At 36.5% G+C, this 22553-nt stretch overlaps 1 protein-coding gene across 2 annotated transcripts in view; it reads right to left on the bottom strand.

Moving 5' to 3' along the window:
* Positions 1-22553, bottom strand: part of TBC1D15 (TBC1 domain family member 15) — a 78850-nt gene that overhangs the window by 32522 nt on the left and 23775 nt on the right. For both annotated transcript variants that reach the window (XM_047787206.1, XM_047787207.1), the window contains exons 2-5: positions 17692-17790; positions 16932-17006; positions 14012-14150; positions 7754-7964 (exon numbers count right to left, since the gene is read on the bottom strand). In XM_047787206.1, coding sequence (XP_047643162.1) covers positions 7754-7964; positions 14012-14150; positions 16932-17006; positions 17692-17790 — 524 coding nt within the window. The remainder of the gene's footprint in view (positions 1-7753; positions 7965-14011; positions 14151-16931; positions 17007-17691; positions 17791-22553) is intronic.

The following is a 22553-nucleotide window of genomic DNA, read 5'->3' as shown; positions in this document are numbered from 1 at the left end:
TAGATTAATTATTTGTTAAAGATCATTAATTCTGCTAACCACTATTATAAACACATATGAATCTATTCAACAAGGTTGTATGTACTGTTCAAGTAACAGTATGTTTTTAGTTCTTACTTATTTGGCTCTGAACACAAGTTTTTCTCCACATTTCCTAACAATTACAGAATAAATAAAATGTTTTCCAAATAGACATCTAATTCGAAGTAATCAAATGAATTATCCAGTCTTTTTTCTATTCAACAAGTTTTATATCTTAGTAAGCCAGCTGTAATAAATCCACAACTTTTGTGTTTAAAAATAAAAATTAAATGCATTATTTTACTGCTACCTATTTCTAGTTTATTGTAAATGCTTGAGATAACAACTTTTAATAACACTTATCTCTTCTCAATTCTAACAAAACAGGATGTAATAGCAATGCAGAAGGGATATGAAATCCAAAACAGGATCTTGTTCTTTCTTAGTCAGAAACAGCACTCAATCTTCAGAGACAACTGTAGCTTAATAAGCCCCTTGACTTTTTTCCCCCCTGGTAGTTGATTAACTTACAATGTCATGTTAGTTTCAGGTACAGTAAAGTGATTCAATTGATATATATATATATATACACACATATATATATATATACACATATATATATATATATTCAATATATATATATTCTTTTTTCAGATTCTTTTCCCTTGTAGGTTATTACAAAACCTTGAGTATATAGTTTTCTGTGCTATACAGTAGGTCCTTTCTGGTTATCTATTTTATATATAGTATTATATATATGTCAATCGCATCCTTCTAATTTACCTCCCCCACTTCCCCTTTGGTAACCATGAGTTTGTTTTCTGTGTCTGTGAGTCTATTTCTCTTTTGCAGATAAATTCATTTGTGTCATATTTTAGATTCCACATATAAATAATAGGATACTTGTCTTTCTCTGGCTTACTTCACTTAGTATGATACTGTCTAGGTCTATCAATGCTGCTGCAAACGGCACTGTTTCATTCTTTTTTATAGCTGAGTAATACTGTGTGCGTGTTGTGTGTGGTGTGGTGTGTGTGTGTGTGTGTGTGGTGTGTGATCCACTCATCTATCAATGGACATTTAGGTTGCTTCCATGTCTCATCTATTGTAAATAAGTCTCCAATGATCACTGGGGCATGGTATCTTCTCAAATAATGGTTTTGTGTGGATATATGCCCAGGAGTGGGACTACAGGATCATATGATAATTCTATTTTTAGTTTTTTAAGGAATCTCCATACTATTCTCCATAGTACCAATTTACATTCCTAGCCCCTTGGCTTTTTTAAAGAGTTGAGCTCATCTGAAGCAGGAATAACTTTCTAAATGTTCAATTTTTACTAATCACCATTTTTCTGAACATTTTTTGGGGTCATCCTTAATATGACAACCTACAGGTTCTCATAAGGCATTTCTTAATGATAGATCAACTTCTAAACATAGTACCAGAAAAAGAGAAGTAACTAATATAGGAATATATGTTTTTCTAACACAGCGCTGCTGGCACACTGATTATTATTTTTCGTTCCTAATAATAAATGAAGTCAAATTTTTTTCTTTAAACTACAAATAAAAAAGGTCATGAAAATCAAAACACTGGCTGTGTTGAAGGGGAAACACACCAGCAACCTTCAGTAATCTATGCTCAGCCAATTATTATGACTCCAGATCTAACACTAAGGTCACAAAACTGCAGACGGGAAGAAATGACTGCTCAATGAACAAGCAACCACAGATACTTTTTTAAAAGGAAGGATAACATTTTTTATACCTAATGCCTGGTAATGAGGGGCTGAGGGAAGTCACCTTAGACTTGGTCTTAGTTGCCCCTAAAGTAATCAACAAATCATTTTTTAAAGTATACCAGTAAGAGGGACAAATAATATGTCGCAGAGTTCACCAAAAGGAAGACTGAAATTCCAATATATTGTTACATTCCCACCTGGTGGTTACCACATTGATATAATCTGGATAGATTAAATATTATATTATATATTCTGGAAGTTGACCACTTATGAAAATGTTATTCAAAACTTTCATTCACTGCAGCAGTACCACAGAACTTTTAATGATTAGATCCTACTAAAGGGCTTAAAGGAAACCATAGTCTAACATCACAACTACAGACACATAACCACTGAAAATGAAAGTACTTTGGAGTGAGGCTCTGCCAAAGACTTCAGAATAAACCCAGGAATTATAACAGTTGAAGAATGTTTGTGCACTGAGATGTAGCAGTAACTTTTATATTGCTACTGAGAAGACTAACATGGAAAGCTAAAGAAATAAAAATATTTAAAAAGATATAAAACAGAAATGGTCAATAGCAAAAAAGTATGGAATATTTACAACAAAACTATATGGTTACTCTACCCTATATAATTTATACATATGCACACATATACATGTGTGTATGTATATGTGTTTGTGTGTATGTGTGTGTCTCACAAAGGGAATAAATGAGGGTCTGGAACTTAATCTCATAAATGGTTGGTGTTATATGATGACACAATCGATTTGGCTTTTTAAGGAAATATCTTACTACTCGGATATTTGTTTTAATTTTCAAATGGCCCAATATACAAAATAATTTTAATGGAACCAGTAACTTTCATTCACATTCTAGCATCCAACTTGGTTCTAGAAACATAACAAAAAAATGCACTTTTGGCTCATTCTTTTATCCAACTGAATATCATATTTTGAATGGTGGTTAAGTCAAAGAACACTAATATCAATGAATAGGACAATTTGTTTTCCCTGGTAGATAAGAAAGCCATTTGAGAAATAATAAGCCTCAAGAAGTTGGCCTGTTTTGCACTGACTGATCCAGCTGGTGAGACTGTAAGAAGGAACTATGCATAGTTGGCTCAGCCTTTTCCTTGCTCTTTCAACTGCTCTTTCAACGCTGCATAGCCCAACATTTGCAATTTCTTTTCATCTGTATGTTAAGACCCTTAATTCATTATGGGGAGTATTAGGACAACACAGCTACAGACAGAAGCCACATTCTTCAATGTAGGTTAATCAGAGGAAAAAAAAAAAAAAAAAGATTAACACCGTCTGATTGCCTCTATTGATGTTAAGACAAGAAGGATGACCCTGGCACAAACTGGCCAGCACCCCAGTGAGCTGCTGAAACCAATGTTTTCCTGGACTGCTCTTTTTCCTTCTGGGCTCTACAATGATCTGTGACAAGAACATGACTCTAGAAATGTCATTTTGTTTAAGATAACTGCTCCGGAGACAAGAAATGACACCTACTAGAGTAAAAAATTGGGGGTATTTGAAAATTTTCATTCTTTAGACTTTAACTTAATTGGAAATTCCACTTATTTGGATTCTAAGTAATGAACATAAAAAACAAGAACCTTTAAGATCTCCTTAAGAATCTGATAATGGAAGATGGCTTATACAAATTTGGGTCTTGTTTTTATATTGGCAACTGTTTATTTGGAATATCTGTATTCTACCACTTGGACTCAGAACATAATCTCTGGTGAGATACACAGCACAATGCAATTACACATAATTTATGATAGGAAAGAGAAGATAGAGTGTCTATTTTCTGCCTAGGCTACAGAGGGGGCTTGGAGATAAGTTATATGAGGTACATCTCAGACTTCTCAGAGGGAAAATAAACTGCCCCCCCCTGGCCACAGGAGAATACACAATGGAGAAGTAGCTGGTATTAGAGATGTAACTTTTGAAGGACTCACTTTACACAGCTATCTCCTCCCCCAGAAACAGCTACATCCTTGGTTGACCATAAATTTGATAAAGCCTAGTGAGAAGAGGAAAAAAAACAACGTATGTGGAGTCAGACTCATCTGCTAGGTTTTTCTCTCTGACCAGGTCATTAAAGGCTGTAAGTAATCATTTATGCTCACATTCTGTCCCATTTTATCCTCTCTTTAGTTAATCTCATCCTCTCTCAGAGTTTCAATTACTACTAACCCACACACACCTTACATATTATCCTGTTATATGCACTCCTCATCTCTATCTCTCTTATTCATAGCACCATTAGAGCTGAAAACTTATTTTTATTTATATAATCAATGCTTGTCTCTCCCACCACAGTACAAAATTCATGACGACAGAGGCCATATCTTTTTTGACAAAATGCTCCTTTCCAGCAGCACTTAGTATAGTGTCTAAGACATAGTAAGTCCTAAAGAAAAAAAAAAAAAAAAGACCTCATTGAATGAAAAAACAGAGAAAGCGGGACACCATTTCCATAGTTTCATGTTCCCAGGTAGAAATATGATCTTCTAATAAAATCTCCACAGGGACATATCTAACTGCTGAGATAAGGTGCATGCTTGGCATAACCCTTTCCAGACTCTCATTTTCTCCTGGATCTGCATGCCAACAGAGACAATGGTTTATAGTCTGCTCTCATTTATGTCATAAGTGGTCCAGCCTCACTAAGGAGACCTGTGGTTGTGCAGTGATAACTGGATGTCTTCAATATTAATTTGGGGTAAATTATTATGATGCTACATATCTAAGCCTCGACAATAATATTTTTATCACCGTCTGATTCTTATACTTAATTCTCATTTGTTTACAAATATAGAAAAGGAAACATAGTTTCACTTACAATCTTCATTAAAACATCACCAACACATATTTAAACTACACATTCCCTTATGTGCACCTAAGTGATTGTTTAGTTCAATCTTTGAACCCATCCAGGATAGAAAGCTCTCTACCTCTCGAACTATTTCCTTCTAATTTGTCTTTGGAGTCACACAAAACAAATCCACAGTTTAATCCTTTTAACAACCCTTTTGAAATTATTTGTAGAACTAATAAATACCATGCCATTTATTCATTCAACCAAGATTTACTGAACAAATACTATGTGCCAGGCACTGCAGCTAGGAATTGAGGAGAAAATGTAAATTAGATGCAGGGGAGCTCCCATCATGGCTAAGTGGTTAATGAATCCGACTAGGAACCATGAAGTTGCGAGTTCAATCCCTGGCATCACTCAGTGGGTTAAGGATCTAGCGTTGCCATGAGCTATGGTATATGTCACAGACACGGCTTGGATCTGGTGTTGCTGTGGCTCTGGTGTAGGCCGGCAGCTATAGCTCCAATTCAAACCGAGCCTGGGAACCTCCATATGCCTTGGGTGCAGCCCTGAAGAGAAAGAAAGAAAGAAAAGAAAGAAAAAAAAAAGAAAGAGAAAGAAAGAAAGAAAGAAAGAAAGAAAAAGAAAGAAGAAAGAAAGAAAGAAGAAAAGGAGGGAAAGAAAAAAAGAAAAAAGAAAGAAAGGAAAGGAAGGAAGAAGAAAGAAAAGAAGAAAGAAAAAGAAAAAAAAAGAAAGAAAAAGAAAGAAGAAAGAAAGAAAGAAAGAAAGAAGAAAAAAAAGAAAGAAAGAAAGAAAGAAAGAAAGAAAGAAAGAAAGAAGTGATATTAAACTGAGAACTCAGAGATACGAGAAGAATATCTAGGCAAAAGAAACACATACATACGGGCCCCTAAGACAAGAAAGAATTTAGGGTGTTTCAGGAACTGAAAGTAAACCATGTGGCTGGAATACAGAAGAGAATGGCATGAGATGAAGTTTAAGGAATGAACAGAGCTAAGACAGGGCAGGCCCTTATTGACCATAGTAAGAAGTTTAGATTTTATTTTAATGTTGCACCAAAACTCCTCTTCTTTAAGTTAAATTCCCTTCTAATGTTAAACTCTTCTAATGTTTTTCATGACACTATTTTGATCCCTCTCATTACACTGGCCATATTTTCCATGTCATATAGTTTAGTCTAACACTTCTAAAATTCAGCATGTAAAACCAAGCCTAGTTCTCCAAAATATGATCCCTATCAGTAAAGAGTAGAGACGGACTACCACCTCATTCGATACTATGCTTTTTTTCTTTTTACAGCCACACCATGGCATATAGACGTTCCTGGGATAGGAGTCAAATTGGAGCTGCAGCTGCAGGCCTGTACCACAGCCACAGCAACAGCAGATCTGAGCTGCATCTGCGACCTACACTTGTGGCAATGGCAAATCTTTAACCCACTGAGCAAGGCCCGGGATCAAACCCACATCCTCACAGAGATTACACTGAGTCCTTCATTCTCTGAGTTACGATGGGAACTCCTAGATAGTATGCTTTAATCAACAGTCTCGGAGTGAATGAGCTCTTTTGTAACAGTTACATCGCAACACGAATTAATACTGAGCTTGCTATGATGCTAAAAGCCCTAAGTCTTTAATAGCAGCTATTCAACAGCCAAGCCTTCTGCCCCAATCACGACAAAGCTCCTCCAGAAATACCACGCTGTGAGTGGCAGTCTATTCACAGTTTCTCACTTCAAGATCCAAGACCTAAACAGGAAAAAAAAAAAATCCACGACCTACATATTACCAACCAGATCTTACTTTCTTACAGTTATTGGTATTAAGCAGCATGCCTAGTGCCAACCAGAAGTGGTCAGCATGGTAAAGGGAAAGAATTTCACGCCAAAAAACACACAGTCAGTATCTTCCAACTTCTGGATCACGCCCAACTTTATATAATCTATATTTATGCACTTTGTTAAAGTGAGGGCACTATTAATGAAGTTTAGCATTCCTACAGTTCCCCAAACTAAAAACTCAACTTCTCCCTTCTTTTTACCTCCATGCATCCAATCAATCACAAACTCTAACCCTAAATATTCGTCCAATACTTCCGTCTTTCCTGTCACTCTCCTAGTTCATGCCACTATAATCTCATCTAGTTGACTCAAACACCTGCTAACATGATTTACAAGATCCTTCATGCTCTGGCCTTTACTCAGCTCTTTGGTTCATTCTTAAATTTGGTGCCCTCCCTTCCCCCAATACGCAGACCTGTGCTACCACGTTCTGTGATAACACCATGGTTTATATTCTAAAACACCTCTCCCTCTAAATATTTCCTTCCCTTTCATGCTAATGTTCACTCATTCGTCAACCCAGATGTCACCTCCTCCAGAAAGTCTTCCCTGACCCCTACCCAAACCCTAGTCTGAATGAAGTACCCCGTTCCTCCCTTCCTGGAAGGTTCTAAAGCACCCTGTACTTCCGCACCCTGTACTTCCATCTTTGTTCTTGAGTTTTAACGCCATTTACTGTTTCAGCATCCCCCACAAGACCATAAACTCTCAGATATCCAAGAATACGCCTGTTTTGTTCATTACTAAATACTGAACACCAGCATAGTGCCCAGAATATAAGATACCAAAAATCTATTTGATAAAAAACAAAAAACAAAAGCAAGAAGAGAGTATGTGTATACATGTACAACACAAGATTTTTGGAAAGTGAGAAAGCTACTGACTTCCACACTTCTAATAATTTTAAAGGCCCAGATTTGCCCGACTTAAATTTGCAACATTACAAATAAAACCCTATGTTTAACAGAAACTACATAATAAAAGGTAAATGTGGCAAATATATAATTCACAAATTACTGAAGTGTCATCATTCATTTAACTATGTATTAAAAATACTGGACCACCCTTATCTTTAAGACAGTAATAAGGTGATAAGCTGCAGATCCAAATTAATAAAACAGGCAAAATTTTGCTATTCATCCAAAGTAGTCAACATTCCAAAAAAACCAAAGCTGCTTGCGCCCTGATATGCACATAGGTCACTGATACCCAATGACAAGTAAAAATCATTTGCCTTGGGACCAAAACAACAATCCAGTTTCAGTAAGTAGAAAATAATTTGATACTTACTCACACAATACCACATATTTTTCAAGAGAGTCAATCAGTAGTTTGCTATCTCCTTGATGAAAGTGCAGAGCAGGAAGAATGACGTCATCCTTTAGACAGAATACCAAATACGACCAGCCCATACCCTCCTTGTTTTGCTTGATTGATTTCAGGTCTGTCAAACTGAACAGGAATGACCATTTGCTTTTCCCATTTCTATGACTTGGAGCATCTTAAAAACAAGAAAGTGGGGCAAAATATTTTTGTTCACCTTTTAAAAAGGTACTGACAGCAATCTTTATGACTGCCTAACAGAAATTTGTTGAACCTAGGGAATGAATAGCACTCATATTACCATGACTTCTACCTGTATTAGAAACGGCAACATATACTTTCTTAATAGTTTTAAAAATAATTATCTTACTGCATACAAACTGAAAAAATGTTACTCCTGTTTAAAATATCAGCTTTGGGGAGTTCTCTTGTGGTGCAGCAGGTTAAGGATCCAGCATCATTGCTGCAGCTTGGATCGCTGCTGTGGCAGAGGTTCAATCCCTGACCCAGGAACTTCCATATGGCACAGGCACGGCCCCCCAAAAATTAATAAATAAAATAAAATATCACCTTTGCCCAAACAGATCACAGCTTTGGAAGCAGAAAGGCTGGATTCAAGCTACAGCACTGCCATCTTACTAACTGCATGATCTGGGGCAAATACCTGAATATCTCTGAGCCTCAATTTCTTCATCTGTAAAACTGAGATAATTATACTTACCACTCAATGTTATCCTAAAAATTAAAAGAGAGAATACTTGTCAACTAACTAGTACAGTGCTAAGTAAACAATAAATACTCAATAAATAATCATCTTTTCCACTTCCCTCAAATATGAATGGCATGATGTGCTTAAAGATTCATTTAAAACAAAAACAACCTTTATTTCCTCACCTCCCTTTGAAATTATTTTTACTGGACTACACTGAGGTGAAAGTAAAAGTATACTGGCATAAAAAAAAATAACAGCAATTCCCATCACGGTGTAGCAGAAACAAACCCGACTAGGAACCATGAGGTTGCAGGTTCAATTCCTGGCCTTGCTCAGTGGGTTAAGGATCCAGCACTGCTCTGAGCTATGCTTGTGGCCAGCAGATGTAGTTCCAATTAGATCCCTAGCCTGGGAATTTCCATATGCTGTTGAATGCAGCCCTGAAAATAAATAAATAAATAAATAAATAAATAAATAAATAAATAAATACCATTGGAGTATAAAGACAGACATTTGCAAAAACCCAAAGAAAATGAGGAATTGAAGATGAAAAGGTAACTAAGTTGTGAATGCTTCAAAAAGAATGAATACACTCAATCTTCCTAACAAATCAACCTTCTATCAAGACCTCAGTTCAAACCAAATTACAGCCATGTAAAATAAAGCATTTCCTAGTGTACGGGCTATTTATAGAATCTTAAAATCCTAGGTTTGTGAGTAGTATCATAATTGATAATAAGCAACTTAAAGATTATCTTTTAAAATAAAAATTAAAGAACAAGGGGAAAAATGTTCACTTTCGTCTCACTAATAATTAACTTATTATGCCATTTTAGGAGTTCCCATGTGGCACAGCAGGTTACAGATCTGGCATTGTCTCTGCAGCTCCTCAGGTCACCATTGAGATATGGGTTCAATTCCTGGTCCGGCACAGTGGGTTAAGGATCTGGCATTGCCGCAGCTGTGGTATAGGTTGCAATCACAACTTGGATTCAATCTCTGGCCCAGGAACTTCCATGTGCCATGAATGCAGCCAAATAAATTAATCAATTAATTAATATGTCATTTTAACATTTTAAACTCAGACTCAAGCATGTCATGACTCTGAAATTAAAAAAAAAACTTTTTTCTAGTGTTTGTTCCTAAAAAGTGTCATACTGTCCTGTTATTGAAAATCGTCATTAATTCCGTGCCAACAATATCAATTCCACAAAGATAAACTCCATAAATACTGGCTTAGGGAACTTCAAGAGTAAACCAATCAGTACTGACCAACATGTACATCACCTTCCACCACTTTCCTACATAACACTACAAAACACTACAGCTTCCAGGAGTTCCTGTCATGGGGGCGCAGTGGTTAACAAATCTGACTAGGAGCCATGAGGTTGCGGGTTCGATCCCTGGCCTTGCTCTGTGGGTTAAGGATCCGGCGTTGCCGTGAGCTGTGATATACGTCACAGACAAGGCTCGGATCCTGCGTTGCTGTGGCTCTGGCTTAGGCCAGTGGCTACAGCTCCAATTAGACCCCTAGCCTGGGAACCTCCATATGCCATGAGAGCAGCCCAAGAAATGGAAAAAAGACAAAAAAAAAACAAAAAAAAACCTACAGCTTCCATTACCTTCCTACATACACTACAAAACACTTCAGCTTTGTCACCTCCAACAAGATCTCCTAAACTGACACAGAAAAACCTGCAGCTTACAAAAACCTCTACCTTCAAGGAATGCAGATACCACCACTTTCTCACGGATACTTTAAGAAGTATTATTTTAAACAAAGTCCAGAAAGACTAAAGTAGCTTAACTATGCAGTGCTCTAACTTCCATAATAGTTCAGATGTGTGAATTTCTATCTAAGGCTGGTACCAAATTAAGTACCATGTGCCCACTTGACTACTACACATCATGTTTCAATGTAATGTATACTATAGAGCTTATGACACCCTTACAAACTAATATCAAAGTGAAAACAATTTTAGAATTACAGTGTCCTTATGATTCACTTAAATATGAGTGTACCTGGACTAGGTAGAAAGAATGCATAACTACTAGATTATCTGCAAAGACTAAAAATATTTCCACAGCAAAACAGCCATGAAAAAAACCAAAGACAATTTTTTAATTAAACTCTCAAGTTATACAATAAGTATTTAATCCAAAGTAATACAAGAAAATCATATGAAAAATATTATACACACACAGCCTATGTGAACTATCAGGAGTTTGCACATATTCAAAAGTAAAAATTTTACATAAATTTTGCCTTGTTAATGGAAAAGACATACATTACATATTAAATACAATAAAAAATGCCTCACACATTTCTTCACTTGAAGCTTAAGCTTCACTTAAAGAAACATTATAAGTCAATCCCAGAAGTCCCTTTACTAGAGTATAAGCTTCATGAGAATAAGAACTTAATTCTGTTCACAACTGTATCTGCAGCGCCTAGAAGAGTGACTAGCACATAGTAGGTATTCAAAGATGTGTTAAATAAATGCATAACCTAGTACTAAATCAACAGAAAAGTAATTTGCAATTTAGTGTACCACCAGTAGCTAACCAGAAATAGAAATGGTTACCAAGGAAAACAGAATCCAAGAGTTAAGTCAAAACTTCCTTTTCTCTTTAGAGAAAGGTTTTAAATAATACTAATTAGTTCTGATAAACTTAATATGTTACCAAATACATATAAAAATATCTCCAACAAACTGGCCATAACAGCAGAAAACTAAAAACAACAAAAAAAATAGTTCAATAAGTCTCCATATGTCTTGAACTGAATTAACATCAAGGACACGACATTTTATTTGGATGGGTTTCCAGAACATCTAGGTAGTCTGTTGTTCTGGGAAGTTAAATTTTCAAAACATATGATCTAGTATATACAAAGAAAGACTTAAGAAAAAAATTTTTTTCATTCTATGGCTGGACCCATGGCACATAGAAATCCAAGCCACAGGTATGGCAACACCAGATCTTTTTAACCCACTGCACCAGGCCAGGGATCAAATCAGCACCGCCACAGCATTGTGAGCTGCTGCGATCAGATTCTTAACCCACTGCACCATAGTGGGAACACCCCAGAAATACATTTCTTCAGAAATATCAAGTTAAAAAGGTCTTCAATAGTCAATTTTTTAAAGGTTTGTCCCAATTTCCCCCTGTGAATCACAAAAAAAGATTTTAAAACAGTGAAAGTTGTAACATATAAAAATTTTATTTGAAAAAATTATTTTCAAAAATGTAAAAATGTAATAATGGCACAATTTTGAATACCGAAACATCAAGCTTAGAAAATATCTTCTTTAGGAAGGCATTTTGATGAACTATAACTGAATGAGGTAGACAGTCTAGGACAAGATGAGATTGAACAGAATAAATGTACTTCATTAACTCCCCATTTTGTTAAATAGGCACAGGTGTATGTACACTGGGCCATAATGTTCAATTTATTTCTTGCTGCTATGCACAATCATAAAATTTTTTAAATAGTGGAGAAAAAAAGAAAAATATCTCTTTAACTTTTAATAATTACTAAATAAAGGTTCTTTACAAGTCACAATGCATTTCCAAGACATATTAAGACATTTTTATGTCAGCGGTTTTTTGCTAAGCTATACAGCTACGCAGAAATTCTCAACTCCGCACACCAAAATCACCAGGAGAACTTTTGAAAAATACAGGTCCCCAGGCTCCATCTCCAGTGTATCATTTAACTTGCTAGATGAAATCTTGGCATTGGTACTTTTTTAAAAGCCTAATAACTTCCCCATGTGATTTCAAAGTGCAGGAAAAGTTAAAAACCATTAATATAAAAAGATCTCTGTCAGATTATGCTTTTCTCAAATATGATACGCTTCAAATATAAAATTCTGAAAATTAACTCCTTTTGCTCATTTCTGTAACCTTTTTCATTTTCAAGGGCAACAATATACTATCAGGCAACAACAAACCAAAAACAGCAATTCACCTAAACCAATCCTGAAGTTCAAAATCCCTCACATGCTAAATATACTAAAATCCTGTGGTTTTATCTTTCTTTAACATTTTGGCATTGTTCTAGTAGAAAAGAACATTCCCTATAGAAAGCGAATGCCAAAAAAAAAAAAAAAAAAAAGTTTATGCATAAACTGTTAATGGAAAACTTGTGATTTACTATTTACTTAACTGCCATTGTTCCCAAAAAATGATATAGTACAGTATATTATTATACATGAGAATGACTCCGGAGGCCATAAATTAAAATCAATTTTAAGGAATTCCTGTCATGGCTCAGTGGTAAGTTACCTGACTAGTATCTATGAGGATTCAAGTTCGACCCCTGGCCTCGCTCAATGGATTAAGCTGCAGCTCCAATTCAACCCCTAGCCTGGGAACTTCCATGTGCCACGGTGTGGCCCTAAAAAGCAAAAAAAAAAAATTAAAAATAATAAAAATCAATTTTATTTAGTAACAACAGCATATAAAGGTAGCACTATATAGTCTAGTAAAAAGTTTTGGTTAGCCTTTTCAAATCCAGTAAATGTGGATAAATCCTAAATTCAGGCCAAAATTATTAAAAGATGAAATATCCTAGGAGTTCCCATCGTGGCTCAGTGGTTAATGAATCCGACTAGGAACCACGAGGTTGCGGGTTCGATCCCTGGCCTTGCTCAGTGGGTTAAGGATCTGGCGTTGCCATGAGCTGTGGTGTAGGTTGCAGACGCAGCTAGGATCCTGCATTGCTGTGGCTCTGGCGTAGGCCAGCAGCTACAGCTCCAATTAGACCCCCAGCCTGGGAACCTCCATATACTGTGGGAGTAGCCCTAGAAAAGGCCAAAAGACAAAAAAGCCAAAAAAAAAAAAATCCTTAGTTATAAAACACAAAGGAATCAATAGAAAAAAAAAATGTTAACTCTATGCAGTGTTTTATATATTTTAAGAGATCACAAATGGGCTAGTTAGATCACATCTGAAGTAGTACATGTGTTCTATCAGGTTGCCAGCTTGGGTCTTTTTTGTTACCTACATGTAGACAGTCTCCATGCAGCAAACACAAATTTTATATATATTATATTCTTTATATATATATAAATAATAGTGACTGAACATTTATAAAGAGGAGACTGCCATGAAGAGCCCAATAAACAGTGAAATTAGAACAGTATGGTTTAGGGTATACTTCATCTCCCCCTGGTGCTTTGGGATGAAATAACATTTTTTTTTTTTTAATTCTATTGGATTAAGAAAAATGCACATAAGAGACAGCCAAAGCAATTTTTTCAAGTGTTTCTTTTATCTGCCATTCATAGCTACAAAACAAGTACTTTTAAAGTCTTATATATGAAGTCACGACCAACAAAGCAATAAAAATATGAAAAGGGAATATAAATAAAATGAGTTATATGTATTAATCAAAGGACCAAATCAAACTTCTGAATGAGGAACATTAAAGCATTTTTGCTGCACTTGTGTTCATATTACATTGTAGCAAATCAGTTAAAGATTTCAAAAGATTTAATTCATACCTCCATTGGTATGTGGTTTCTTTTTAAACGAAACTGTATTAACCATGTCCCACTCTGCTTCATAACTGTTCAGACGTTCTGATCCTCGATGCGCTCTTTCTTTGGGGGCCTGAGTCCACTCTACAACTGAACTGGAGTCCTAAAATAATTATAACATATAAAATATTTAGGGACTAAATCCTGAATTTCATTTCAATCAATAATGTCTTCTCAGCATCTATATAAAGTGAGTTTGTAGGTTACAGCAGATATCACTGGCAGGAAAACTGAACAGTATATCTTACCCTTTTCTCCCTTGCTCAATTTACCAAAAGACAAGAAAAGTTTGTCCAGATTCTCTAGGCATTAGGGTTGTCAATGAAATATAAGCTAAGTGATTCCCACAACTCAATTCCCAGAACACTGGAATCCAACCCCAACCCCAGCCTCAGCTGGAATCTGTAGATTCATCTCTGACAAATGACTAGCCCAAGGAAAAAGACCTAGGTTTCAAAAAGCAGGGATTCCCCAAGGTCACCCTGAGTCACAACTATTAACACACCTACCCATACACAGAGAGAATATAATCACTATTTTGTGTCTGCTGTTAAGTATGAGCACCACAATACAAAAATCTCCAAATGTCAAAGGCAAGTGTTTACATGAGTCAAAGTCCAAGAGAAATAAGTGGGAAGAAAAGTCAATTAGAGGAAGTGAACTACACAGAGAGATGAAAACATCTAAAAAGTGATCCTTAAACTCAGAAATAAAGAAGAATATTACATCCATGATGCTACTTTTTTAAAGGGGGGAGGGAGGGATACTCTTAACAAAATTCCTTAGAAATTTTTCATTTTTTCAGCAAAAATGAAAAAGGTAGGCAATAGAAGAACTGGGAGATAAAACCAAAGAAATTTCCTATAAAATCACACACTCATAGACAAAGAATTAGAAAATTGGAAAGTTAAGTATAAAAATATTACAGGATCGGTCCAGAAGGTCTAGAGAAAGAAAGAAAGAGAAAAGGTCTCCAGAAAGAAAGAAAACAGAAAACAGAGAGGAAGAAGAAATAACCACTAAAATAATTCAAGAACACTGCTAAAAACTAAAAGACACAAGTTTTTTCACACTAAAAGAGCTTACTGAGCACTGAACACAATTGATAAAAGACTACAAAGGCATATTTCCAAGACATCTAGAACACTAGGGAACAAAAAGGCAATCTAAAAAGCTCCTGAAGAAGAAAAAAACAAAAAGAATCAGGAAATCTGAATGCAGTAGACTTAACATCGGTAAAGGAAATTAGTCAAACCTGAGACAATAACTTGAAAAATATGGGGGAAAATTTATTTTTGAACCGTAATTCTATACCAGCGAAGCTATCAATTCAGAATAGGATAGAAAAGTCTGAAAAAAAAATGTTTTTGCCCTCATTCACCCTTTTACTGAGGAAGCACAGGAGCTGCACTGAATCGAGAGAGTAAAACAAAATAGAAAACAGCACAGGATCCAGGAAATGGGGATCAAAACATGGGAAAGAGGTAAAAAGAATCCCCAGGATAATGGCTGCATGCACAGCCAACCTAGAAAACAACCATTTCAAAAGGAACTTGCAAGAAGGCTCTGGAAGAAATGTCTCTAAGAAGATGAAATCAGAAGGTCATCTATGTGATTAAATAGTTTGAGAAGAAATATGGACAACTGAGCCAGAGTTTCAAGGTGAATTAGCAATAAGATAGAGATAAATGTCTACCTTCCATAGTGAGGCATCAATACCTTTTAGAAATGTAAAACACAAGTTAGCCCAATTATTCCATTCCTATATTTTCGAGGAAAAATATCTACACAAAAACTTACATACGAACGTTCACAGCAGCATTATTTATAGTAGCTTAAAAGTGAAAACAAGTGTTCCTGTCGTTGCACAGTGGAAATGAATCCAACTAGGAACCATGAGGTTGTGGGTTTGATCCATTGCCTTGCTCAGTGGGTCGAGGATGTGGCATTGTGTGAGCTGTGGTGTAGATCGCAGACATGGTTCAGAACCTGTGTTGCTGTTGTGGTGGTGTGGGCCAGCAGCTGTAGCTCAGATTCGACCCCTAGCCTGGGGACCTCCCTATGCCACCAGGGTGGCCCTCAAAAGCAATAAATAAAAGAAAAAATATATAAATAATAAAGTGAAAACAACCCAAATGTCCCTCTACTGATGAATAACAAAATGTGGTACAGGAGTTCCCGTCGTGGTGCAGTAGTTAACGAATCCGACTAGGAACCATGAGGTTGCGGGTTCAGTCCCTGCCCTTGCTCAGTGGCTTAAGGATCTGGCGTTGCTGTGAGCTGTGGTGTAGGTTGCAGACACGGCTCGGATCCTGCATTGCTGTGGCTCTGGCATAGGCCAGTGGCTACAGCTCCGATTGGACCCCTAGCCTGGGAACTTCCATATGCCGCGGGAGCGGCCCAAGAAATAGCAAAAAGACAAAAGACAAAAAAAAAAAAGTGGTACATAGCCATAAACATAATATTATTTAGCAAAAGAAGGGGGGAAAAAAGTAAAGATACAAATCACTGATAGGTGCCATAACATGGATGAACTTGAAAATATTATACTAAATGAAAGAAGCCAGCCACAAAAGACTACATAAATTATGACTCCATTTAGATGAAAATCCTCTGAGACACAAAGAAAATTAATGGGTGCAGGAGGCTGGCGTTAAGTGGGAATGAGGGGTGAATGCTAAAAGGTACAGTTTCTTTTTTGGAAATAACAGAAATGTTCTAAAAGTTAATATTGGTGATGGCTGCACAACTCTATAAATACACTAAGAATACTGAATTATATACTTTTAAAAGAGTGAATTTTCTGCTATATGAATTATATGTCAGTAAATTTTTATTTAACAAATAGCATTCCCTTAGTCATACTTTTTTTTTTCTTAAATACCTTTCCAGCATGGAGAATACTAGAAGAATCTAATGCATCATCCAGTGGTCTCCAGTCTACTATTACTTCAGCATCCTAGAGAAAGAAATTATTAACTGTATTTACTATTCAGCAATATCTTATATTTTAGTCACCTATATTTAATTCCCTGAAACAAAATGGAATTTAACACCTAAAATTTCAATACCTTAAATTTATTAGCACATTAAACATGCAATATCATATATAAACCACTATTTGACAAATGACTGTAGATTTCTAAATTCCGCTTTCCATTATAAAAATTATATTACTACAACTTTTTTAAAATACTGGAGTTCCCATTGTGGCTCAGTGGTAAGGAATCTGACTAGTATCCATGAGGATGACGGTTTGATCCCTGGCCTCACTCAGTGGGTTAAGGATCCGGTGTTGCTGTGAGCTGGGGTGTGGGTCGCAGATAAGGTTCAGATCCTACATTGCTGTGGCTGTGGTGTAGGCTGGCAGCTGCAGCTCCGATTCAACCCCTAGCCTGAGAACTTCCATATGCTGCAGGTGCGGCCCTAAAAAGCAAAATAAAATAAAATATTTCATGCCATTTTACTGGCTTATCTAAAGCATTTTATTTCTAGTATCACTTCCATGTTAAATTTACAACCACAGCTTGATTACAAAATTTTATATTGCATGTGAAATTCAAACTTGATGATAATGCCCCAATTATTAACTTAAAATTATTTTTATTTAAACATTTAAATAAAGTCATTTACTAGAAACATACCTTTTCTAAAACACGTAATGTTCCTGAAATCAAGCTGTCCTGGTCATTGGCCTTTCCAAAAGATGAGTGAATATAGACCCCTTCCTGTTCATATATAATCTAAAACAGCAAAAAATAAGATTAATCACATCATTTTTATCCAACACTATTCATCATTTGTTTTTTAAAAAAATTAAGAGATGTTTTCCTATAATGCCTGAACCAAGTTTCTGCTTATTTCATATAAAAATATATTATCTTAGGAGTTCTCGTCGTGGCTCAGTGGTTAACAAACCCAACTAGGAACCATGAGGTTGCGGGTTCAATCCCTGGCCTTGCTCAGTGTGTTAAGGATCTGGTGTTGCCATGAGCTGTGGTGTAGGTCACAGATGCGGCTTGGATCCCATGTTACTGTGGCTCTGATGTAGGCTGGAGGCAACAGCTCCAATTTGACACCTAGCCTGGGAACCTCCATATGGCACAGGGGCAGCCCTAGAAGAGGCAAAAAGACAAAAAAATAATAATAATAATAATAATAATATATTATTTTAGGAGTTCCCATTGTGGCTCAGTGGGTTAAGAACCTGTGAGGACTCAGGTTCGATCCCTGGTCTTGCTCAGTGGATTAAGGGTCTAGTGTTGCTGCAAGCTGCGGTGTAGGTCACAGATAAAGCTCAGATCTAGCATTGCTGAGGCTATGGTGTAGGCCAGCAGCTACAGATTCAATCTGACCCCAGCCCAGCAACTTCCATATCCCACAGTAGCAGCCCTTAAAAAAAAAACTTAGAAATACCACTCAGGGAGTTCCTGTCATGGCTCAGTGGTAATGAACCTGACTAGAATGCATGAGGATGCAGGTTTGATCCCTGAGCTCACTCAGTGGGTTAAGGATCTAGTGTTGCCAGGAGCTGTGGCATAGGTCACAGACCGACTTAGATCCCATGTTGCTGTGGCTGTGGCATAGGCCAGTGGCCACAGCTCAGCTTCAACCCCTAGCCTGGGAACCTCCATATGCTGCGGGTGCGGCCCTAAAAAGACAAAAAAAAAAAAATTTCATTATGAAAGTTTAGTAAAAGGAAAATAGTCACTTGGAAACCTAAGTAATTTGGACCTAAGTTTAGAATACAGTGTACTTTATATTTATGCAGTCCTTTATTATTATAATCACATCACTATTCAGAATAGCATGGGGACCAAGAATGTAAGACAAACACCACCAGAACCCCATCACCTAATTGGCACTTAGGCACCAAGAATTCCATATGTTATAACTTATTCCTTACAATAACCCTAGACCATAGATTCTATATCATTATAAAGAGTACATCATTAAGATGAGGAGTCCATTTGTGTGAACGAGAAAACTGAAAGAAAAGTTAAAACAGCCTGCCTAAAGCTGACGATACAAATGAATAGTAAGGGGTGGTTAAGGAGTGGTGTGGAGTTTGAAATCCAAGCAGCCTGATATCAGAGAACTGATCTCTTAGCCACCACACTACAAAGCTCCCATATTACTTTTATTGCCTCTCCTGTATTATATCCATCACTTGGGATATAGCCTTATATTAAGTCAAGAAATAGTCTTTCCAGTAATCAAGATCACCAGAGCAGTTCTGATCTTAAAATCCCAAGATGGCCTTCACTGAAATATTGTTAAACACCAGACTAGCACTAAGCAGAAGACAAAGATTGGGGACAGGATGAGTTGGGGAGTGGTGAGAGACAATGCTCTGTTGTTTGTATAGAAATGAAAAATTTTAGGAGTTCCTGTTGTGGCACAGCGGAAACGAATCCGACTACGAACCATGAGGTTCAAAGAAAGAAAACAAAAAAAGAAATGCAAAATTTTAAGGCATAAAGAATTATTCACAGATACGCACAAAGGTATGCATATCTATTTATAATATGGTGGGTGGTAGAGTAGGAAAGAAGGAAAGAGAAGGTATAAATCTAAATGACAGCAAAGAAGGAAATTATAAAGTATGGCCTGGGATATTCATTGTATGGGATTAAAGATGAGGTAGATTTAAACAGGAAAACACACATGGAAAAAACTTCCAAATGTACATAATACGATAACATTCATACTTTTAAAAGTTTCTCTATATCTGTATAAAATACAGAGATCAAGCTGCAGAAGGACACACTTTAATGTTAACAAAGGTTACCTATGACAGACAGAATGGGATTGGAAAAGATTGAAAGAGGAACTGTAACTTTCTATGATAATGCCAAACTTACCTGAATATTTCAAAGTGAATATAGTTATATATAGCCTCAGTAATCAAAAAATTAATTTGAATAAGCAAAGTAAAAAGAGGGAATTCCATAAGTATAAACTATAACCTCTCTGGACTTAGTTTTAGCAATCGACAAAACTGGACTAGATAATTATATGTGGGGCCAAAAAACAAAAGTATGGTAAGGTTAAAAAAAACATCCCTTAAAATCTCAACGTTTTGTGACAAATACAGACATAGCCAGAAACCACACTTCAGCATATTTTCACCTAAGACTTAGCTATAAGAATAACTGAGAATTCCATAGTCCTCTTAATTGAAAAAGGGACACTCATTTGCCAAGAAAAGCTTCATATCATTAACAGCACAATCTAAGATTCTGTGGTACTATTCATACTAAAGAGATTCTGGAATCAATGAAATAAATGAACCCTAAAGAATCAAATGAAACACTTCATGTAACTGAAACACATTAAGCAGGTCTTTCTTTCCCAAACATGTTGGTGAACTGCTGCCTTATTCTCTTTTTCATTTAAAAAAAAGTTGAGTTTCCTATGTAATTTACCTGGGAAAACACCTAAAAACTATTATAGTACCAAGCACCTTCTGAAAAAGTCAAACCCACACTCATGTTCTGTGTTCTTAACTTTTTAGTACTTTTTGAGGGAAACATTACATATCCAAATTTCAAACCCAGACTTGCACTGTCTTTATTTATTTATGGTCTTTTTTTTTTTTTTGCGTTTTCTAGGGCCACTTCCCTCGGCATATGGAGGTTCCCAGGCTAGGGGTCTAATCGGAGCTGTAGCCACCGGCCTATGCCAGAGCCACAGCAATGAGGGATCCAAACCCAAGTCTGCAACTTACACCACAGCTCATGGCAATGCACTGTCTTTAAAAGTAGCCACGTTCAGCTTTCTGATTTGAAAGGTGAGACATTAACCAACACAAGTTACTTCTGCAGGAAGTATAAAATTAATAAATTTACCTTCATGTGCTACTAACCTCATGAAGTCTTATAAGACTTAAAAGCACACACACACAAAAATACTAGTCAGGAGTTCCCGTCATGGCTCAGCAGTAACGAACGCGACCAGTACCCATGAGGACACAGGTTCGATCCCTGGCCTCACTCAGTAGTTAAGGATACACCATTGCCGTGAGCTGTGGTGTAGGTATGAAGCTCAGATCTGGTGTGGCTGTGGCTATGGTGCAGTCAGGCAGCTGTAGCTCCGATTTGACCCCCAGCCCAGGAACTTCCATATGCTGCTGGTGCGGCCCTAAGAAGACAAAAAAAAAAAAAAAAAAACCCCACATTCATGTTAGTATATTACTTACTTCAAATATGAGGCAACTTTATGATAACAGTTTCAACTGAATAGCACTTTGTTTTCAAAGCATCTTGATCTCATTTAGTCTTCAAAACCAGACTGAATGAGTCAGAAGAGATCTTATTATCTCCATCTCCATTTTACAGAAGAATAAACTGAGACAGAGAGCTGATGAATGACTTTACTCAAGACCACAAATATATCAAAGGAAGAAGTGAGTTTCAGATTTCCTGGTACCTTCACCATTAAATGAAATTGTTATTGCCTCAAGAAACTACCAGAAAAATTCTATATGGCTTTCATAGAGGAAAGCAGTTTCTTTTTTTTTTTTAAGATTTTTATTTTTTCTATTATAGTTGATTTACAATGTTCTATCAATTTCTGTTATACAGCAAAGTGACCCAGTCATACGTACATAAATACATATATACACACCCACACATATACATTCTTTTTCTCACATTATCCTCCATCATGCTCCATCACAAGTGACTAGTTATAGTTCCTTGTGCTATACAGCAGGATCTCATTGCTTATCCACTCCAAATGTTATAGTTTGCATCTAACCCCATACTCCCAGTTGGAAAGCAGTTTCTGAAATTACTTAGATTTATAAAATAATGCTGCTTCAAGGACTAAAAACAATTTTTATATGTGTTTATAAATCAACATAGTAGCTAACTATTTAACAATTCGTCCTTTAAACAAAGCCCCTTAAAATTCTTCCGCATCTGAATTCCCAAACCTTCCACCCAAGAAGCTCAGTCCCTTTCAAAAGGCATCTTGGGGAGTTCCCACCGTGGTTCAGCAGAAATGAACCTAACTAGTATCCATGAGAATGCAGGTTCAATCCCTGGCCTCGCCCAGTGGGTTAAGGATCTGGTGTTGCTGTGAGCTGTGGTGTAGGCCACAGACGCAGCTTGGACCTGGCATTGCTGTGGCTGTGGCATAGGCCGGCAGCTGCAGCTCCCATTCGACCCCTAGCCTGGAAAATTCCATATTCTGCATCTGCAGCAGAGCAGAATGGAGTGGAATAAAATAAAATCATATCCATCTTGGTTTGAATTTGTGAGGATTACAATTTATTACAATACGTAATTACAGTCCTGAAATAAATGGAAATTATGACTTCTACATTGAATATTCACTATGATATCTTAAGTCTTTAGTGTAAAACAATAGAGGTATTACACCTTTTTTTTTGTCTTTTTTAGGGCCGCACCCGTAGTATATAGCATTTCCCAGCTTAGGAGTCAAATGGGAACTCCAAGGCTTCACGTCTTTAAATGGTTTATTTCTAATACAATATTTT

This window comes from Phacochoerus africanus, chromosome 7 (genome assembly GCF_016906955.1).
Source record: "Phacochoerus africanus isolate WHEZ1 chromosome 7, ROS_Pafr_v1, whole genome shotgun sequence".
Classification (NCBI taxonomy): domain Eukaryota; kingdom Metazoa; phylum Chordata; class Mammalia; order Artiodactyla; family Suidae; genus Phacochoerus; species Phacochoerus africanus.
The sequence above is the reverse complement of the archived record's forward strand: the minus strand, read 5'-3'. Positions and strand labels throughout refer to the sequence as shown.